Raw genomic sequence first — 21,125 nt, forward strand, 5'->3', positions numbered from 1 at the left:
TAAAAAGTGAGGGGGGGATGGTGACTGCTCCTGGGGACCTAAGACAGCATGCATGCAGGGTTACTCTGTTACCCACTGGTTTGTCTTCTCAATACCACACACATGTCCACAACAGTCCCTCTTCTGCACAGTCCCTCTGTTCCTATAGAAATCACAATAGCTAAAGATGAAATCCTCACCCTCTGAATTCTACAGCAAGACAGATGACAGCATGATGGAAGGAAAAAGTACGCTGAGTGCCTTATCGATCTACCTGCCAGCCCGTGAATGGCAGGTAATAAAAATTTATTGAAAATTAGAAAAAAAAATTCACTTATTCTAATTCCTCTGAAAGGGAATACCAATGTTGCATATGAATAAATCCCTCTTTCCCCAGAACTAAACTACCACCCTCCCACCAGCCAACCCTCCAAACAGCACAGATTTAAAAATCTTGCAATTTTATTTGCATATAAAGGCCGCTAGATATAGAATATCACAATAAATTTAAAGAAACAACTGCTTTCCTAAATTTCATTAACAAGATAACATAAAATAGAATAAAGCTCAACAGCATTTACAATGGGAAAACAGAAATGACTATTAGCGACAATATTTTGTGCTAGCGAAGATTGCATCAACACACAGTGCAAAATGGGGGGGTGGGGAGGGAGAAGGATGTAAGAAGACAATTCAGGGTATTTAAATATAAAGGACAACTAAGCCTTATTTTAGTTAGCTTCCATTGCATCCATTTAAATCTATACACGCCTGCGAGTGTACCTAGATTTAACTCAAGCTCTTTAAGACCTTGAGTTCTGAGAACATGCGTCATCTCCTTCGGACTTCTGATGCTCCACTATCAAGCACCCCTTTACAGTTGTACTGTCCTTGGCAATATTAAACTCCTAACTTAGTCATAATACACAAAAAATATTTATATATATAAACCCATATTGAAAAGGAGTCTGCACGCTCTTTTTTTAACTGCATGAAATACCTGCTCTTGACAGATTCCATTTCCATATTTTTAAAGCTAAAATAATTTAAAAGAAACAAACAGACGATGAGACCTTGTATAACCACAATATGGATCTCACTAGCTAAGCCATCCTCTAAACGAGAGTTGTTTTTTCCCCTTGACACCGCTTTATAGTGAGAGTGTGAAGGGAAGTCTTTTCCACGCCTACTTTTGTTGCAAAGACTGCTCTAAATCTGGGCCACGTCTGCAAAAAAGAAGCATTCCCAAGAAAAACAACACAACAACAACAAACATCATAAAAATAAAATACTTCAAACAATACTCTTAAACTGTTGTGCAAATATGGGTGGTTTTTAAAACACTGCCTACCTGCTTAATTTCTTTTTTTTTTTTTCCAGCTTAAAGCATATTAAAATAAGACCTTTTTCACCTTTTCAAAAGAAAGCTTGGCTGTCCTTTGGCGAACACTAACAATTTACAATGGCGTGGCCTTTGAGAAAACAGAAGTCATTTTACAAATTCACAACGCTCTTTTGATTCGAATGGATGCCCCATTTAAAAAAAAAAAGAAGAAGAAGCATAACCTCTAGCATCATTTGTGTTCCAGCAATTTACAAAAAGAACTCACAGGATCTGGAAATAAACAAGGAAGAGAATGTAAGTTTATAATTAGAAAAATGGCAGTTTTTTTAGACCTTTCCTCACATTCCAATTGGGTGTTAGGAGCTTCAGGAACCCTGTGGGTTTGGAAGGTCAAATATAATTGGAGGGTTGGTCGGTTGAAAGCTGACTGTACATGCTGAGGCATTGATGTACGTTGTGTAACCGTCGGTCATAATGCCATAACCTGTGGAGAGAGAGAGTCACACTTACTGTGAAATACACAAATGACAGTGACTCAGTGCAGGACTGTCAGACAAGGAAAGCAAAAAGTCTTTGCCAGTGGGCAGTGAGATGAAATTCAGTGGAGCCCCCTCTGGATGTTACAGCTTTCAGAAGCTGCCTCCCGCTTTTATTTTCTTTAAAGGGGGAATCCTCTACTTCAAAGAAAAGTGATTCTTTTTAATTTATTTCAACACTCGATTTGTAGAGGAGAGGCTGTGATTTTTTTTACTAGTAAGAATAAAGAAAAAAACATTTTTGCCCTGTTTTTTTCAAATATGATTTTCATTTCAAAGCCCTGTATTAACTATTGAGTTCCAGGGAAGAAGATGAGTAACGTGAACTCCTCAAGGGCAAACACACCCTTCACTCAACCCCAAATGGGCTTCAAGACAGGCAAGACTCAGGCAGGGTACTGTATTGGGACTTGGGAGACATGAATGCCTAGCTTCCTTATCTATAAAATAAGCTCTAAACTGCCTCAATGAAAGTTAACAATAAGTCAACTTTTTAAAATTAATTCATTTGGCTCCGCTGAGTCTTAGTTGCAGCACGCAGGATCTTTGGTTGTGGCATGTGGGATCTAGTCCCCTGACCAGGAATCAAACCTGGGCCCCCTGCATTGGGAGTGCTGGAATCCTAGCCACTGGACCATCAGGGAAATTCCAACATTAAGTGACCTTACTGTCAACTACAAATTGGGGCTTGCCAAGGGCATTTGCCATCTGCCTCTGTGGAAATAGAATCCTGTGTTGCTGCAGCTGTTGACTTTTGACATGCCCTGAAGGCAGGTCAGGATGGAGAGTGAGGCACTCTGTGCTCCAGGGAAACTGGTGGAACAGGTCTTTAGATAGTTAAGATATTTTCAGGAACTGATTTCATGACCAACCCTCTGTTGTTCAGTCGCTCAGTCGTGTCCGACTCTTTGTGAACCATGGACTGCAGCACTTCAGGCTTCCCTGCTCTTCACCATCTCTGGGAGTTTGCTCAAACTCATGTCCATCGAGTCGGTGATGCGATCCAACCATCCAACCATCTCATCCTCTGTCTTCCCCTTCTCCTCCCACCTTCAATCCTTCCCAGCATCAGGGTCTTTTCTAATGAGTCAGCTCTTCGAATCAGGTGGCCAAAGTATTAGAGCTTTAGCATCAGTCCTTCCAATGAATACTCAGGACTGATTTCCTTTAGGATGGATTGGTTGGATCTCCTTGCAGTCCAAGGGACTCTCAAAAGAGTATTCTCCAGCAGCACAATGCCAAAGCATCAATTCTTCAGTGCTCAGCCTTCTTTATGGTCTATCTCTCATGTCTGTACATGATTACTGGAAAAACCATAGCTTTGACCACACAGACCCCAACCCTTGCATCTCTTCATATCTAGAAAAGCACTAAATCCCTTCATGGTGACATCAGCTCCTCGTGACTAGCAGAAAAGCTTTTATAAAGTAAATGCTTGATTGCACCGAATGCCCCCTTCACCAAAATCTTATATATTGACGTTCCTCTACTACCTCTTTGGAACAGTTTCTCAGTTATCTGAGGTGCTGTCTCCCAGGCTGCAGTTTTCATTTTGCCCCAAATAAAACTTAAGTCAAAACTCTCACGTTGTGCATCTTTTTAGTCAACATTTTCGTACTTGAATTGTGTGACTTTGATGCTGAGTTCCATTTTATTCCAAAGAATCAGGAAATAATCAAATATCTGAAGTCTTCCTGGGGAGCTCAGCAGTAAAGAATCTGCCTGCAATGCAGGAGACTTGGGTTCAACCTCTGGGTCAGGAATATCCCCTGAAAAAGGAAATGGCAACCCACTCCAGTAATCTTGTCTGGGAAATCCTATGGACAAAGGAGGCTGGTGGGCTACCATTCTTGGGGTCGCAAAGAGTCGGACATAACTTACGAACTAAACAAGAAACCATCAAATGTCCAAGTGGTCTGGACAGATGCCACCATAGGACACTTCTTCCTACACTTCCTACACCACTGGACACTGGCTCAAGCGAAAACACTTCCCATAAGCAGTATAAATCTCTTGTGACCTGTGAGAAGAAAGCTAAGCAGGTTTCTCTGGGTCTTTGGTACATATATTCATATCTTTTATAAATTTCAACATGTTGAAATTTTTAGCACGTTTGCAGATTCGCACATGTCCCTGGATACCTTATATTTTGTCTTACAGCCTCTGTAATTAAGTTTGTAATTCTATGTCGGTATCAGGTTCTTATGGCACACAAGACTACATCTGTGAAAAAAGAAATTTATCAGGACTTATACAAATAACTGATAAGGCTTTTTTTTCTTCCATTTGCTAAAATTTCTCTAAATAAGCCTGTGGAGAGCTTAATGAGGGTCAATGGGAAAAATCTCTTAAGAAAAGAAAAGAAGCATTTAAAATGTGCACTGTTTAGTTCTGGGGTCATAAAGTCTTGTTATCTCTCTCCATCAAGAGGCTGGTATTTGCCCTCTCTCTGCCCTCTTCAGCTGTCTTAAACGAATAAAAGCGAGACAAGTTTATTTGAATATGATCGCCTTCCTTTTAAGCAAGTTTATTATTTGGGGACTTCAGTGGAATTCCTCAATTGTCTGGCTATTTTAAAGCTAATTAATGATTTTTTTTTAAAAGGATAAAATGCAAACTTGTAGGTGAGGATGCAGAAATTCATAACTGCTCCCCAGAAATGCTATTTAGACATGATCTTCCATCCTTCCCCTACTCCCAGCCTCTATCAGGCCTTAGAGAAGTGCCCTCCTTTCCAAAGAGTGTGGTTAAAAGTCAGGGCAGGATGATATCTGCTCTCAGGGAGCTGGCCCCCTGCTCTCCATCCACACAGCTCGTGCCTGCACTCGGAGCAAGCTGGATTTTCTCTGGCCCCAGTAGGATGATTTTCAATATGCTGTTTATCACCCACCTAGCCAGGAAGCCACTAGATTGAGGACTTTGCAAAGAAAACTTTGGTTTTTCGCAGCGTCAGGCCTAAACTCCTCACCTGCAGGTTCATAAATAACTTCAAAGTAACAGCCGTAAGTGAGTGAATATGAGGCTGCCCACATACACACACTCATTGCACACAAACATATGTAACCAGGAGATGATGGTACAACCACAAAACCTAAGGCCTGTCTGTCCCAAGGCCCAGGGACCCCCGGTTTGAAAAAGTGAGGAGAGACAAAATCTAGGGCTTCCAGTGAGGCTTTCAGATTCTGTCTGTGAACTTGACTTCACAGCTTACCCTGAAAGGCAGAAAATAGCAACTTGACCAGTTCCCATGTAGGGGACATTTAATTATGCTGTTTAACCTCAGCCCCAACTAATAGGATTGATGATTTCTGAGAAGTCTGAAATGGTTTTCTGAGCTTAGTAAGGAAAAGTCTACCTGCAAATGTGTAGGTTCTGCCACTTCACTTCTATCTCTTTCATTGCATGGGCAAAGTTATTAATATTTTTTGGAGAATGTCTTGTCTTGTGTATATTCCATATGAACTGTAATATTTGTAGGTAGGAAAAGGCCAAGGACATTATTTAGTCTAAAATCCAGGCCACTTCTTCTAATGCTCTTGAAGAGAAATTCTGTCCTTTATTCCGTCAGTACTTCTCTGCAACAGTGGTTATCAAACACTCTTTATCAGAGTCCTGAGATTCCAGAAGTCATCTGGGGTTAGTGATGGGTTTCCCAAAAGGTGGACCAGACTTGGTTTCTTACTCTTTATGGAGGAGGGCATGGCAACCCACTCCAGTATTGCCTGGACAACCCCCATGGACAGAGGAGACTGGTGGGCTACAGACTATGGAGTCGCAAAGAGTTGGACATGACTGAGCGACTGAGCACACATATTCTGCTCAAAAGAGAGCAGTTCACAAAATACTTCTCAGCCTTATATGCAAGTGTTTCTCATAACATTTCATATCATTGAAAGCATTCCACAGGTAAAGAGTTTGGAAACCACCACTCCAGTTATTCCCAGTAACTAAGGTCTCCATTGTGAAATGAGTTCATGGATAATGACTCATAATGTTGTGAACCCCTTTCTTCTGGTCTTACCTTCATGGATTCCACCAAACACATGGAGTTTGGGCCGGACTCGCCTCTGGACTGTGTTTAAAAGCTCCACGCAGCCCACTCTCTGAAGCTCCTTTGGAACCCAGTCTCGAAAACCTAAGGGTAAAAGGCAATCAATACTCTTAATTTTCTGTCTTCAGGTAAGGTTTCATTTAGACTTTCAGGAAGCCATAACTCACAGAAGGTTTATTACATTATCTGTAATCCTAGCCTCCCCATTAAAGCTTACAATGGCTTTTAAGGAACTTTTCACTCGTTACTTTGTCTTCTTTAGGATCTTGATTTTTTTTTTTTTTGGTTTCCATTTTTTTTCTTCCGTTAATTAACATTTTTCCCCCCTGTGAGGGATTTGATTTATTCAGCCATAGGCTTCAAATCTTCTTCATGGGCCCAATGACATTTATTCCCGGCAGTCCCATACTCTCTCTTTTTCTCAATTCAGTTGCTTTCTTTTTTAAAAATTATAGCTCTCTTAGAGCAGTCTACTTCCAAGATGTAGACTTTAAAGAAGAAGGGCTGGGAGGGACTTCCTATAAACTGGCCACAAGATACCTTATTCTCTTTATTTTATTTTTATTATCATTTTTTATCTTTGGCAGCACAGTGTGGCATGTGGAGTCTTAGAGTTCCCTGACCAGGGATTGAACCCATGCCCCCTTGCAGAGGAAGTACAGAGTCCTAACCATTGGACCACCAGGGAAGTCCTTGTTCACTTAAACACATCAACTCTTAACCCTTGGTGGTTCCTGATGGCCCAAGCTTGGGAATGCCAAGCTCTTCCTCTGGTCTCCTCTCTAGCAACTGGGCAGCCACGGTGACCCATGGTGGCATGCAGTAAGCTGGGGCTGATGGACTACCTTCATGTAAAAACCACTTAGTTCTACGCCTAATGCAGAAAATCCATAAAAACTGACATCAATTATAGCAAAAGTCAGCTATCTGAATGATTATGGCCCAGAATGGAATCCCATCGCCTCAGCGGGATGGGGTGTTAAGAAAGCAGACAGGCCAAAAGGCTGTCATAATCAGTGGGAACACATGCCATAGCTCCATTAGGTGATTTCTACCACTCAGAACTGATCAGGCAGAGAGGGAGAGGCCAGCTCACTCCACTTTGTTTGGCAAAACAGTAGAAATGAAGTTTCAACATCTCTATAAAGACATGCTGACTGGGGAGTGGCCAGAGAATGTGGAAAAGCATGGAATACAAGCAAGGGGCCCTAAAAAAAAATTCAATCAGAGATTTTAAAACTTTGCTAATTAGAGGAAAAAAAACTTTAATCCACAGCGATTGGGATATTCCCTCATGGATGTATTTTTTTTTTGAAGAGGGAAAACATCTCATTTCATATATAATCACCTGAGAAAGTGTCTTGCTCCCACCATAATAATGAAGTCCCATGTGCCATGCTTCCTTTCTTAACAGGAAAAGATTCAAGGCCCCCACATCCACCTCCTACCTCCTAGTCCAGAATGCTCACAAGAATTCCCAGTAACTACACCGATAAATGTTCAGCTTTAACTAATGAAAACTTTGACCTTTTATTAATAGGGCTTCTCTGATAGCTCAGTTGGTAAAGAATCCGCCAGCAATGTAGGAGACCCCGATTCAATTCCTGGGTCGGGAAGATCCCCCTGGAGAAGGGAAAGGCTACTCACTCCAGTATTCTGGCCTGGAGAATTCCATGGACTGTATAGTCCACGGGGTCGCAAACAGTCAGACATGACTGATCGACTTTCACTTTTATTAGTATTTTGGAACTCTCCGATGTAGATCTTACTCTGCTCCATGCACAGCTGCTGTCTGGGTTACTCCATCTTTACTACAAAGAGAGGGATGGTAGGCTCTCTATTAAGAGTTCCCGGATGGGGGTGGGATGAATTGGGAGATTAGGATTGACGTATATACACTACTGACACTATGTATAAAATAGGTAACTAATGAGAACCTACTGTATAGCACAGGAAATGCTATTCAATGCTCTGTGGTGACCTAAATGCGAAGGGACTCCCCCGCAAAAAGAGAAAGATGTACATGAGTAGCTGAGTCACCTTGTTACACAGAAGAAACCAACACAGAACTGTAAAGCAACTACACGCCAATAAAATTAATTAAAAAAACAAAAAGAGTTCCTGGAATGTATGAATTCTTTGGAGGTCAGAATTCAGACCAACTGCCACTTGCTTTTGTACCAAAGTTAATGACTTTGTTAACAACACATCAATTGTTCTGTTCAAAATTATTTTCCAAATAATACTTCAGGCAGGTAAACATTTCTGTGCTGAGGATGCCCAAGTCCCTGACAGTAAACAGCCTTAAGAGTAAGATCAAGCCCAGACCTAACTAGGTTACTCAGGGAAAGGATCGAGTTGGCTAGGATTCGGTCTCTAGTGTCTCTCTATTTAACTCATGCTGAGCAAAATATTTAGCCAACAATTTAATGACTTAGTCTCCAATGATTGCAAAACAGGGAAATTAATTACTTGTGACTTGATAAAGGTTACTGATAAGTATAACCGTGTAAAGTGTGGAGGAGGTGGGGGTGGGGTAGGGAAAAAGCACAGGGATGGAGATTCTGAAGCTTCGAAAAGTCGGGAAGCGCTGATCTTGTGCCAATCTGTATAAATTCCCTGTCTGCAACAGAACTGGCTCCTTGTCTTGTTTTCCCTTCACTCCTCTTTATGAAAATGTGCCACCGTGGCTCATGCCCTGGTCCTCCCTTCCGCTGTTTCTTTGTGAAACACACAGCACTTCCCTTGTCAGGGCAGGAAGGCAGCGCTAAGTGGCATGGGTGGGGAGGGGGTAACATCTACGAAGATTAAATTCACATCAGGGGATGTGCGTTAGGGATTTTTTATTTTTCAGGTTGACAGAGGAGGGAAGTGACATGGGTAGTAACCCCAAACCACAGGAAAAAAATTACAAAAATCATTTATTTTTGCATTGTTTTCCCCCTCTCTCCAAACCAAGAGGATCAAGAACACTTTCCTAGCACTGAACATTTAACAATTTAAGACGATAGATTTCATGTTATCTGGTTTTTAATACAATTTTTTTTTAAAGAGGAAACTGTCCTACTAAAAAGGAAACATCTGGATTGACTGAGAATGCCTTCGTTTGGACAAGGATGTGCCAGCATAATAGACACTCAGTAGATGGGAGGATCAGGGTGGTAGTCCTGTTTGAAAAGGGGCTTCCCAGGTGGTTCAGCAGTAAAGAAGCCGCCTGCCAAGCAGGAGATGTGGGTTCTATTCCTGGGCCGGGAAGATCCCCTGGAGAAGGAAATGGCAACCTGCTCCAATATTCTTGCCCACGAATCCCACGGGTAGAGGAGCCTGGTTGGCTATAGTCCGTGGGGTCGAGAAAGAGTCAGACACGATTTAGTGACTAAACAACAACCTGCTTGAAAAATATTCTGTGGCTAAGCCAAACCACTAACGAGCACATGAATCATTAGAAGATAATTATATAAATCAAATAATCATCTTCTGACACACAGTCTGGGTAACTGAAGGTAGCTATGGTGCCTACTGGCAATCTAAACCTGGATGCCTGTTCACTGTATCCATAAGACCCAGCATCTTTAAGTAAGGTTCAACATACTGCGCTCTGCTTAGTTGTGTCCAACTCTTTGCAACCCCATGGATTGTTGCTCACCAGGCTCCTCTGTCCATGGGGATTCTCCAGGCAAGAATACTGGACTGGGTTGCCATGCCCTCCCCCAGGAGATCCAGGGATCGAACCCAGGTCTCCCGCATGACAGGCAAATTCTTTTCTGTCCAAGCCACCATAAGTCCTTACTTAACACCTTAGCTTAAAAAGAGAGAGAGAGAAAAGAGTCTTTTCCTGTATAATTAGCTCAGTGCTAAACTTTTAAAGATCTCCTATTACATGGAAAAGGAAAATGAGTTCCTTTGAATGAAAGATTCCATCATTTCATTACCATTCAAAAGCCCTGTGATTGGGAGGTCTGTGTCTTCCTTCTATTCCCCACCCCACCCCCTCACTCCAAAGTGAATACAGTTCTTAAAATAAATGATCAAGCTCAAAGGACTGTGGTGCTATATGCTCATTTGATTTTTTCCTGACTTGACTAAAATCAAAAAAATTTAATTTCAAGAACACCTGTAAGCCCAGCAGAACTGCTGAGTTTAATTATCATACTGGGTTTCTTTAAAGACATTGACTTTTCTTTTTTCGATCACTTTTTTTTTTTTTTTGGAGGAAAATGATTATGTCCCTGAAGCATTAGTCATTATGCTTGGGAAAAAAAGGCATCACAGATAACGAAAGGACACCTTTGCTTCACTTACCTAGAGGAGGTCCGTGTGTCATGAGTATGTCAATGCCCTCGGGGATGAGGTTCCACTTGTCCAGCAGAGACTGACCTCTGGGCAGGTTAAAGCCCCATCCATTAAACCACGGGGTCCTTTGGGGGAGATAATGTACATGGTATCAGGCCAGCAGAGCCACATTTCCGCTCTACACTACTTCTCTCTCACACATTCATTCCCCTACGGTTTGCATTGCTCTCTTTTCTCTTTTTGATGGTTGGCCCTGGCAGCAGGGTGCTTTTTTGTTGACTGCTTCAAAACCAATGCATCTGAAAGCAAGTGTGAAGCCTCCGAATTGTTCAACTAGAAAGCTGCACAAGAGCCTTTCCGGTGGAGACTTTCCCAGCAGACCTCTATCAAAATCTTAAGAATGCTTTGTCTTCCCCCAAATCTCAGTGCTTCGGAAAGATGCCCAAGCCAGATCCGAAGCCTGTCCCCTCTTGCTACAGTACCTCAGGGCTCAGAAATTTCATCAGTCTCCCTCCTTCCTCACCGTCACCATGGAAGGGCTTCACCAGAAAGATTCTTACTGAAACTCTTGGAGAAATAGACAAGCGCTCTGAAGGCAGAAACCTGTGCACTTAAGAGATGTCTTGAACATCCTGGACTTGAGAATGCTGAAAAAAGTTGGGAGGCGGGGTGCTGTGAACGGTGAGAAGGGACACAGGGAACAAAAACTCAATGTGGGATTTTCCCCCATCACCAAAAGGAAGACTTCTGGGGACACCCTTGGTCACTCTGGAATCCACTCTCCTGATACCAAATGCATGCATTCCACCCTCTCAGGGATGTCTGCTCCAGGAATGAGTTTCTGAGATTGATGTTCTACATAGAAATGATGGTGTCTTTGTCCATCCAATGAGAATTTCTAACTAGAGCTGAAAATGTCTCTATCATTTATAACAGGAGAACGATCAATTTTTTTCTATAAAGACTACAGGCTAAATCACATCCGCACTAAACAGTGCCCAGTGCTGTCCTTTTCCCAAACATCTAGATGGGACCATTATTTTTCAAAACCACTTCTCTTTTGTGCTGCAGGAAAATTCTAATTTACTAGGGTATACACGTCAAAGACAAGTTGGTCAGTTTTCTGGCTAAGCCCAACTCTTCCCCTCAGCTTAAGCTGCCCCATCCATGCCTACTGAGAGAGGTAACCCTGTGTACAAGGGCACCCGGTTTGTCACAGCTAACAAAATGGGGGCATTAGTACTTAAAGCCAGTCATGAGTTAGACATCAGTGACACTTAAAGCCAGTCATGAGTTAGACATCAGTGACTCTCAAGACTCTGCACTCAGAAACACTTAACCATCGTTCTTTTGGGGGTGGGTGTGCAGAGTCAAGGGGCTTTCCAGGTATCGCTAGTGGGAAAGAACCTGCCTGCCAATGCAGGAGGCGTAAGAGTTGTGGGTTTGATCCCCGGGTCCGGAAGATCCCCTGGAGGAGGGTGTGGAAATCCACTCCAGTATTCTTGTCTGGAGAATCCCGTGGACAGAGGAGCCTGGCGGGCTACAGTCCACAGGGTCACAAAGAGTTGGACACGACTGAAGCGACTTAACACACACACACACACAGTCAAGGCCAGAGGTGGCAGAACGGCGTCTGACAGGCTGGTGCAGACCCACCTTACAGGTGAGAACCGCACCTGAGGTGGCTGAGAGGAAGCTTCAGAGACAACAGGCTGCGTCCTCAGCTGGAAAAAGAGAAACCAAGGGAATGCCTGACTTGGTTCCTAACCAAGTCCCTAAGCCATCCTCAGAAAACTAACCTGTAGTAACAATAGCTATATAATAACAACAATCAAAGCTACGATTTAGTGAGTGTTCACTCCATGTCAAGGCAGCATTCTAAGTACTTTATTTGTATTAACACATTGAAAGCTCACAACAAGCTCATGAGGTAGGTGCTGTTAGTAACCACATTTTACAGATGAGAAAACTGAGGTACAGAGTGGTCAGGCAAACACAGCCAATGAACTAGACAAAAACCCAAGCAGTCTGATTCCAAAACCCAGACTCGTAATCACCATGCAATTCCCCTTCTCATATACAACCTGGATTCATTTACTTCTTGCCATGAGGAAGCCTCCCTCTGTATTCTTTCAAGTTTGAGTGTCTTATTGCTTGAAGTCAAACGAGCTCTGAACTAGAACAGTCTGTCAACTGCATGGTTCGGAAATCCAGCCATGCTAAAGTACACAGTGATGGTTTCCGCCTATCAATGTCATCCTCAGGATTTTGTTGGTGCTACCTAAAGAGAGGGCTTCCCTGGTGGTTCAGTGATAAAAGAGCCACTGGCCAATGCAGGAGATGTGGCTTCGATTCCTGGGTTGGGGAGATCCCTTGAAGAAGGAAATGTCTCCGGCATTGACTGGCAGGTTCTTTTTTCTCATCTGTAAAAAGTGGATTGCCATTTTCTTCTCCAGTAACTCATTCTTGCCTGGCGAGCTACAGTCCCTGGGGTCACAAAGAGTCAGACACGACTTACTGACTAAACAACAACCACCTAAAGACAAGTCATGGCTTCATCTCTGGGATCCTAACTTGAGAAGTATGGAAGCCTAGTATTGCCCGGGAGCTATTTTACACCATGCAGGTAGCTTATGCTGGAAAAAAAAGTCCCCACAAAGAACGCCAAGCCAAGAAACAGAGTGCCTTGATGATCTTGTTGGCACAGGAAAGCACATTTTTCTTCCAAGTATATAAGCCACCAAAATCCTTTTCTTCTTATTAGTTCGAGTTAGATCCTGTTTCTTGCAACTGAAAAAGTTCTAACATATACAGTTATTGTATTTAGTATGGCGGTGGTGGTTTAGTCATTGTTAGTTGCTCAGTCGTGGCCAACTCTTTGTGACCCCGTGGGCTGTAGCCCTCCAGGCTCCTCTGTCCATGGGATCTCCCAGGCAATAATACTGGAGTGGATTGCCATTTCCTTCTCCAGGGGATCTTCCCAACCCAAGATCGAACCCAGGTCTCCTGAATTGCAGGTGGATTCTTTACCGATTGGGCTATCAGGGAAGCCTTGTATTCAGTGTAGAAATGACCTATGTATCTGTGGTTGGCACTCATTATCCACACCCCAGGATATCCATGTCCTAATCCCTGGAGGCTATAAATATATTACCTTTCATGACAAAGGGGGATTAAAAGTCTGCCAATGGAGTTCAGGACCTAACCTTAACCTATGGAGGTGATCCTGGATTACCTAGGTGGGCCAGTGAAATCACAGGTCCTTAAAAGTGAAGAAGGCAGGCAGATGAAATGAGTGTGATGAGTGTAAGAAACAACCAACTTGCTGTGGCTGGCTTTGAAGAGGAAGGAAGAGGAGCACAAACTAAGGAATGTGGGCTGTGTCAAGAAGCTGGAGAAGGTAAGGAGAGAAAACAAAGGCTCTCACAGAGACTCCAGAAAGGAATACAAGCCCTGTTGACACCTGGATTCAGCCCAGTGTGACCACTGTCAGATTCCTGACCAATAGACGGAGAGGTATTAAATATGTGTTGGTTTAGGTAAATGGATAAAGATGATGTGGTATACATATACAATGAATACTACTCAGCCATGAAAAAGGGTAAATGTTTCACATTTGCAGTAACATGGATGGACTTGGAGGGTTTTATTCCACGTGAAATAAGTCAGACACAGAAAGACAAATACTGTATGATACCACTTATACGTGGAATCTAACAAATACCACAAACTAGGGAATGTAACAACAAAAAAAGAAGCAGATTCACCAGATAGGGAGAACAAGTTAGTGGTTACCAGAGGGGAGAGGGGAGGAAGGAGGTGCAATACAGAGGGGAGGAGGAGGTACAAACTATTAGGTATAAAATAAGCTACCAGGGTGTATTGTACAATGTGGGGAATATAGCCAATATTTTATAATAACTATAAATGGAGTATAACCTTTAAAAATTGTGACTATATTGTACACTTGTAACATATGACATTGTACAACTATACTGCAATTTAAAATATATTAAAAATAAATATTTGTTGTTTTATGCCACTAAATTTGTGATGATCTGTTATAGCAGCAACAGAAAACTAACAGAGTATCAAACTGTCTGGTTATAAAATCTAGGGACTAAATAGGGACCTCCTTGTGGTCCAGTGGCTAAGACTCTGTGCTCCCAATGTGGGGGAGAGGTGCGGGGGGTGGGAGGGGGCTTCGGTCCCTGTTCAGGGAACTAGATCCCATTTGCTGCAACTAAGAGTTCATATGCTGCAACTAAGACCCAGCACGGTCAAATAAATAAATGAACAAATAAATAAAATATACTTGAAAAAAATCCAGGGATTATGAGCGGCCTGAGACTCACCTGGTACACAGTGTACGTTCAATCAACAGTCCTTCCACAACCACACTGTCTGTGACCCTGTCAGACCTCAATGAGCCAACCTTGCTCTCTTTTGACTTTTAGGACTCCCTGTCTTCAGGATCTTCAATATTCTCATTGGAGTCTAAAACAGAGCTTTGCCATTTTGGGATGCTCATCTTTCCCCTTTATTATACAATAATGACCCACTTCCTAGATTTGTTTTTAAAGTAAAAAGAGAGGGGGAAAAAAAGGCAAGTTCAGAACCCAGTGAAGACTTAGTGAGCATTCTGGCATGAGAGAGAGGAAAATAAGCAAAAACATCTGTTTTCCTAGATTTTGGAAACAAGCTTCTGGGCCGATGGGTCCTGTCTGAATGGTGAATAAAGAAGGGTTTGAAAGAGTCCCAAGCACACCCAAGTCGGTGGTACAATGAGGGGCTCTGATTTCACTGCCGGAGTCTGTCCGAGGGCAGTCAGCCCCTGAACCCCCAGGGTATCCCAGCGGCTTTCAGAGTCAAAGGAACACGACACTCTTTCCAGTTTTTCCTCATAGAATGTTCTCTTAGAAACCCACAGCCCTATTCCCCCAGGAAATGCTCAGTTTTACAAGGGCTCTGTAGAAGATTAAGACAGGCCCATGCTCTAGAGAAACCTTAAATTTTATTTGGTTAACGTTAAGCCTATGACAAAATCCAGACGGTTCCAAGTTAAGGGTAAACTTTGAAAATGTTTGGCTTTTCTTTTGACTCAAACCTGTATGTGCACAAGAGCAAGAGAGAGGTTAAGTTACATGAAAACGAACATTTGTCAAGTCCCTGATATGCTTGCTTCCCTGGCGGCTCAGACAGTGAAGAATCTATCTGCAATGTGGGAGACCTAGGTTCGATCCCCAGGTGGGGAAGATCCCCTTAAGAAGGGCATGGCAACCCACTCCAGTATTCTTGCCTGAAGAACCCCATGGACAGAGATGCCTGGTGGGCTAGAGTCCATGGGGTTGCAGAAAGTTGGACACAACTGAATGAACATAAAGAAATATGCTTTCTGTAGGGGTTTGGCTTTACATAGACTATTATATTTATCGATAATTTCTTAAAACAGTCCTTGATATTGGTATCAACAATCCTTGATATTGAAAAAAATAATCCTTAATAATCCTTAGGTATTATCAGCTCTGTTTTTAGATAAAAAGTCTGATGATCAGTGACGCCCAGTCATTTATTCATGTTCCCAGGGTTGGCAAGAGGCAGAACCAAGATTTTAACCCAGACCTGCTGACTTCAAAGCCTGTGTTCTTTCTGTGCACAATGCAGAACTAAAACCTTGCAGCCCAGTTTTCATTTTGGCTTTCACATATATAAGCAAGGCTGATCAGTACGGTCTCTGAGGCTGTGCACTGCGTGACTGCAGAGGGCTCCATGGCACTGTGACGGAGGTGGCTCTTAGTGAAAATTCAGCGTGACTTCAACAGTGCTGGGTGCCTTCTGTTCCTCTGGATCCTCCAGGTCAGGCCTTTTCCATAAGACAGTGACCAGCAAATGGGAAAAGCAGCCCAGTGATGGGCTCTAGAAGTATCCCAGCATGGTACAATAAATGGGACATGTAGGAGTGGGAGACCCGTGTGCTCACTCGCATTCTGGCATCAATTCACCAAGGCACAAGACCTTTAGATAGGAGAAAGGACCTCAGTGGGCCAGTTTCTTCATCTGAGCAAAGAATGAGTGGGTGGATGCCATTACAGGAGTTCAGGATTGCTTTTGGACTTTCCTGGTGGCTCAGATGGTAAAAGAATCTGCCTGCCATGCGGGAGACCTGGGTTCGATCCCTGGGTTGGGAAGATTCTCCTGGAGAAGGGAATGGCTACCCACTCCAGCATTGCTTTTAGGCTGTATAAATGTTATGCACAGGTCCCAGAACCAAAGCAGGTATATGCAGGGGTGTTCCTGCCAGGGAGGAAGGGGCTCCAAACTTGCTCACTCCCTCAGCCCCCTCCTCTTTTCTGACCTACGCTTCTGAGCACAGCTGGCAAAACCTGGCATTTGACGATCTTTCTGTGATCTAAAAACCCCCGAATTCTATCACTCTCTGCAGCCTATCTATGTTCTGATAAATGCTGCAAATTGCTCTCAATGAATTACCTAAATTGCCTGTAAGGGACCAAGTCCAGTGTGGGAGAAATAGCTGCACAGAGCGGAGACTGACCGTGTCAGCATCAATGAATAATGTTTTATCCAGTGGAGTTTCAACCTGAAACACGAAACCCCAGCAGTAAGCCCATCAGGGGTTCACTGGAAAATGTGTGCACAGCCAACCTCCAGTGGCCCACAATGAGTTTTGTTCTGTAGCAGTGGGGAGGCAAGGGGGGGAAGGAGAAGGAGGAGGGAGGAATCTGCAGGAACAACGTCTACTGCCTCAGCCAAGGACTTAATAATTAGCTGTGACTAACAAATGCCACATGGGAGCCGACTTGTAAGAAAATGTCCCACACAGCACCCCACTGCCAATGGGCCAATCCGAGCCTGCGACCGCCCCTCCTAGACAGGGATCAGAAAGTCCTGGAAGGAAGGGGAGGACTTCAGCTGCCTGAAGCCAGTGGACCGAAGACTCAGATGGATGGACGCTGGAGATGTTGTCAAGGCACCCTCCCCCTTGTTCTCAGAATTACAGGCACTTGGCCTCTCCGGGCTGAGAGTCCAGGGGCAGGTGCTATGGGAGTTCACAGAGGCAGAACTTGTTCCGAACAATGTCAATACAAAACAGGTTTGTTCTCTGCAAGCAGGCTGAGATGAAATCGCTGCAAAGGTCATGTGTGTTTGCCATACACAATCCTGTGGGGCGGGCGGAAGGGAGCTGCCGGAGCATAAATCCCAGGTTTGGACAGGTGAATGGCTGTTCACTCCCCTACCAACTTCAGTGGGGGCTGGGTGCACCCCAGCAAAGCAGGATTTGGAAACGAACAGTTGGTACTTGTTCAGTTCAGATGGCTACTCAGGTTTACAGCCCTGGTGTTGGGCAGTGCCAACAATTCCCCAAGGGCCATGGGACCAGGGCAGGGTGCATCACAAAGTCTTGGGATTCTTAAGACAGTCGCCTGGGTGCCCCCTGCAGAGATTAGGGTTGGAAGCACTAAGTGGGGTCTGCTGGGATTCTGCACAAAAGCCGCAAAGGGGGAAAGTGCAAGCTCACGGAACACCCGGATTTAATTAAAAGCTCTGGAGGGTTGGCTGTGCCACTTAAAACCACAAGAACCTGGGGGTTTTGTAAAAGTTAGCCATTCTTGTTTTGAAGGCAGTGGGTACAATACACATTCAAGTCCCAGGTCTGTTCACTGACTGACTTCTCTGACTCTTAGTTTCCTGAACTTTCAAAAAGAAACAGAATAACTGCCCAAGTAGATAAAGTGAGAGGATGTAATTTATGTAAAACTTTTGACAGAGAACTGCAGAGAGTATTAATGTGCAGCTTCTAATTTATATATGCTATATACTGACAGTGTGTGAGATGTATATATACACATTTGTACAGACATAATTGCTTATGTTATTTTTTTCTCTCTAGAACTTCCCAAGCTACGACTCATCAAACCCTAGACCCCACTGTACCAGACTCTGGAAAAGTCCCCAGTGCACAGGCAAGCATCACTAGATGGCTAGATAGTTCCTTGTTTCCCTCTGGCTGATTACTTATTAAAAGGCACTTTCTCAGCTCACTTCTGAGTGGAAGTTTTTCAGAAAGGCACTCCCTTGCTTGCTGGCTGGCTCACTCTTGCATAGACAATCCCGCGGAATGTGAGCGCACAGGGCAAAACCGTTAGTCAAGGCTGCTTAGCCGGCAAGTACAGGTGGCTAGATTTTGACAGCATTTTAAATTGGGGAAGTTCAAGGAAGGGGGTTGCTCTGAGTCCTTGGAATATTTATAATAAGGGGGCTCAGAGAGGTTCAGTGGAGGAATCGACACGCTACTAATTAAAGCCATCACGGCCGTCTGGCACCTCTGTGAAGCAAAACTCAGAAACCAGGAGCCAGTTTCCACATTCCCTTTCTTTTCTAAATGGTGGAGCTTCAGAATCGCAACCTCCTCCACGCCGGGCACTCCCGGCCGCCATCGGCCTCTCTGACTACACATCACATCAGGTCCGAGAGAAGCTAATTTAACCACCGCTGGTTAAAATCACACCGCACTTCACAGCGCCTTTCACATGCCATGAAGCTGTCATGATAATTCTTGATCTCTGGCTCACCTGACAGCTTAGCCCTCCCTTGACTGCAAAGCTTCCCGTCAGTTAGAAATAGCAGTTTCCCTGGCACCAGATGTGTCATCCTGAATATCCAGATGAAAGGCAGACACCTGCCCCGCTCCCCTCCTTGCCTCCTTTTCTCTCCGCAGCTCTGGAGTTTGTTTAAGAAGCCAGCCCTGTCCCTCCCCGAGTCCCTCCACTTGGCAGCCTGGAAGTTACTCTCCTATGCAATTAAAAAGCTGTCTTGCATTAGCCCACGGAAGGTCGTGCAATAAAGAGATGCACGCGGTAACTGACGTCGCTAGAAGAGAGACGCAAAGCTGAATTTCGAGGGGGAGACTGAGACCCCTGGGCAGCTGCCTGGGAAGCCTGCCTTACCCAAACCACGGGCCCAGCTGCCTCCAAAGGGCAGGGCCGGCCTCTCTCACGCCAGCTGTCTAATCCCATCACTTCACTATGGCCTGGTAGCTTTGCCTTTCATTATGAGGTCCTTGGGATGAAAAGAGATACTGTGTTGATAAAGGGCAGGCCTGGATGAATAACGTGGTCGGTTGCCATAGACAAGCCAGGAGCAAATCACACCCAAGAGTCACCTGAGGCCCATGAGCTACAAGTAGAGGTTTTGTAATCCCAGGCAGCACACACCTCTGTCTTGACAAACAGGCTGACAGTGTCCTCTTTTGTAAATAATAAGGAGCAAGTGTCAGAAGTAAGCCTCTGCTACCCATTTTCCTCTCTTGATGGAAAGGACATGATGTAAGCAGAGTTTGCTTTAGGAGCCAAGAAAAAAAAAAAAACCACCCTGACCTGTTTTTGAACTTGGTGTGCTCTGAATTATTAAAAATAATGTTATAGCATCTGCCTGGTCCTCCGAAGCATACCTGCTTTTAATCTTCAAAACAAGTTCACAGCAGGAAGAGAAAGATTTTCAATCGGTTTCCTTCCCATCGGGCTGTGACGGAGACTATTCCCATCCATCAAGGGAAGAATCTGACGGGAGAGGAAAGACCGTGGCAGGACTTCTGTCTTGGTGGGTAGGTGAGGCAGCCTTGGGGTTATGCCCTGGTGCTTCCAGACACGGCTCTCGGTTTTGTTGACGAGGAAATCAGAAGACTAGGTACTAGGGTGCCTGATCAGGTGGGGCCTTGATCCAAGCACCCCCAATGCGACCTGTATTAATTGACATGTAATCCCCAGCAGGGAGAATTCCTGAAAGAGGGGCATCACAGCCAAGTTTGAAAGAAAAAGGAGGCTTGACGGATAGAGAAAAAAAGTAGAAAAAAGAAAAGCAGGATTCTTCTCCAGTAAGTTTTATTGTAGTAAAATAAAAATATATAGCATAAAATTTAATATTCTAGCCATTTTTGAGTGTCTAATTCAGCGGCATTAAGTACATTCACAATGTTGTACAACCATCACCACTGTCCATCTCCTGAGCTTTTTCACATCCCTGATAGAAGATGTGACCCACTGACAATACCTTCCTGTCTCTGCTACCCCCGGCCCCTGACATCCACCATTCTACTTTTTGTCCACAAATATGACCACTCCAGGTGCCCCATGTAAGTGGAATCTTACAGTATTTGTCCTTGTGGGTCTCGCTTGTTTTGCTTAGCATCATATGTTCAAGATTCATTCAAGCTGAAGCATGTGTCAGGAATTCATTCCTTTTTATGGCTGAAAAAATTCCCCTGTACGGGTATACAGCATTCACTTTTTTTTTTTCATCTAGGGTTTCTGAAAGTCCAGGGTGTGCCAGGCACTAAGCTTGGCCATAAGGCGCCAAGGATGACAAGTCTGAGTTCCTTCTGCAGCAAGTGCACAGATAGTGGTGTTAAAAGCTCAGAGGATGGGATTGGTATGGTCCTTCTGCGGCATTTAATCATTCAGCAGACACGGCCTGGGTGCCTGTAGTGAACCAGGTTCTGGCAAGGTCCTTGCTGGGAATACAAAACTGAACACAGTTTCCAGGATAAACCCATGGCTTGCCATTTCAGAGGTAAAGTTGCCCTGGACTCGAAGTCTTTAAATGCTGATCTTCTTTCCTAAGTAACCTAATTTCTGAAGAACTTGGGGGAACACCAAAATGATCTGAGGATGAATCCAGCAATTTCAAGTGCAGACTGGACAAGAGGGAACCTGGGGCAGAGCAGGCTGGACTTTGGGGAGAGGTGTCTCCTTCCACGTCTACCCCTTAGGAAGACTCCGGGGGTAATATCAAAAACACGGGAACACAGAACCACGTCCTACCGGAGAACGAGCTTGGCAGGGCAGCGGGTGTCACACGCCCGGCTGGCCCTAAAGCACAAGACAGGGGAGGAGGTGGGAAGACT

General features: G+C 44.1%; 1 protein-coding gene across 4 annotated transcripts in view; it reads right to left on the reverse strand.

Annotated features, from left to right (window-relative positions):
* Positions 1-244: 244 nt before the first annotated feature.
* Positions 245-21,125, reverse strand: part of MPPED2 (metallophosphoesterase domain containing 2) — a 197,352-nt gene continuing 176,471 nt past the window's right edge. For all 4 annotated transcript variants that reach the window (XM_043908516.1, XM_043908535.1, XM_043908524.1 and 1 more), the window contains exons 5-7: positions 10,214-10,329; positions 5,882-5,995; positions 245-1,808 (exon numbers count right to left, since the gene is read on the reverse strand). In XM_043908516.1, the coding sequence (XP_043764451.1) occupies positions 1,690-1,808; positions 5,882-5,995; positions 10,214-10,329 (349 nt within the window). In that variant the 3' untranslated portion in view covers positions 245-1,689. The remainder of the gene's footprint in view (positions 1,809-5,881; positions 5,996-10,213; positions 10,330-21,125) is intronic.

The sequence above is a fragment of the Cervus elaphus genome, chromosome 1 (assembly GCF_910594005.1).
Source record: "Cervus elaphus chromosome 1, mCerEla1.1, whole genome shotgun sequence".
Lineage (NCBI taxonomy): Eukaryota > Metazoa > Chordata > Mammalia > Artiodactyla > Cervidae > Cervus > Cervus elaphus.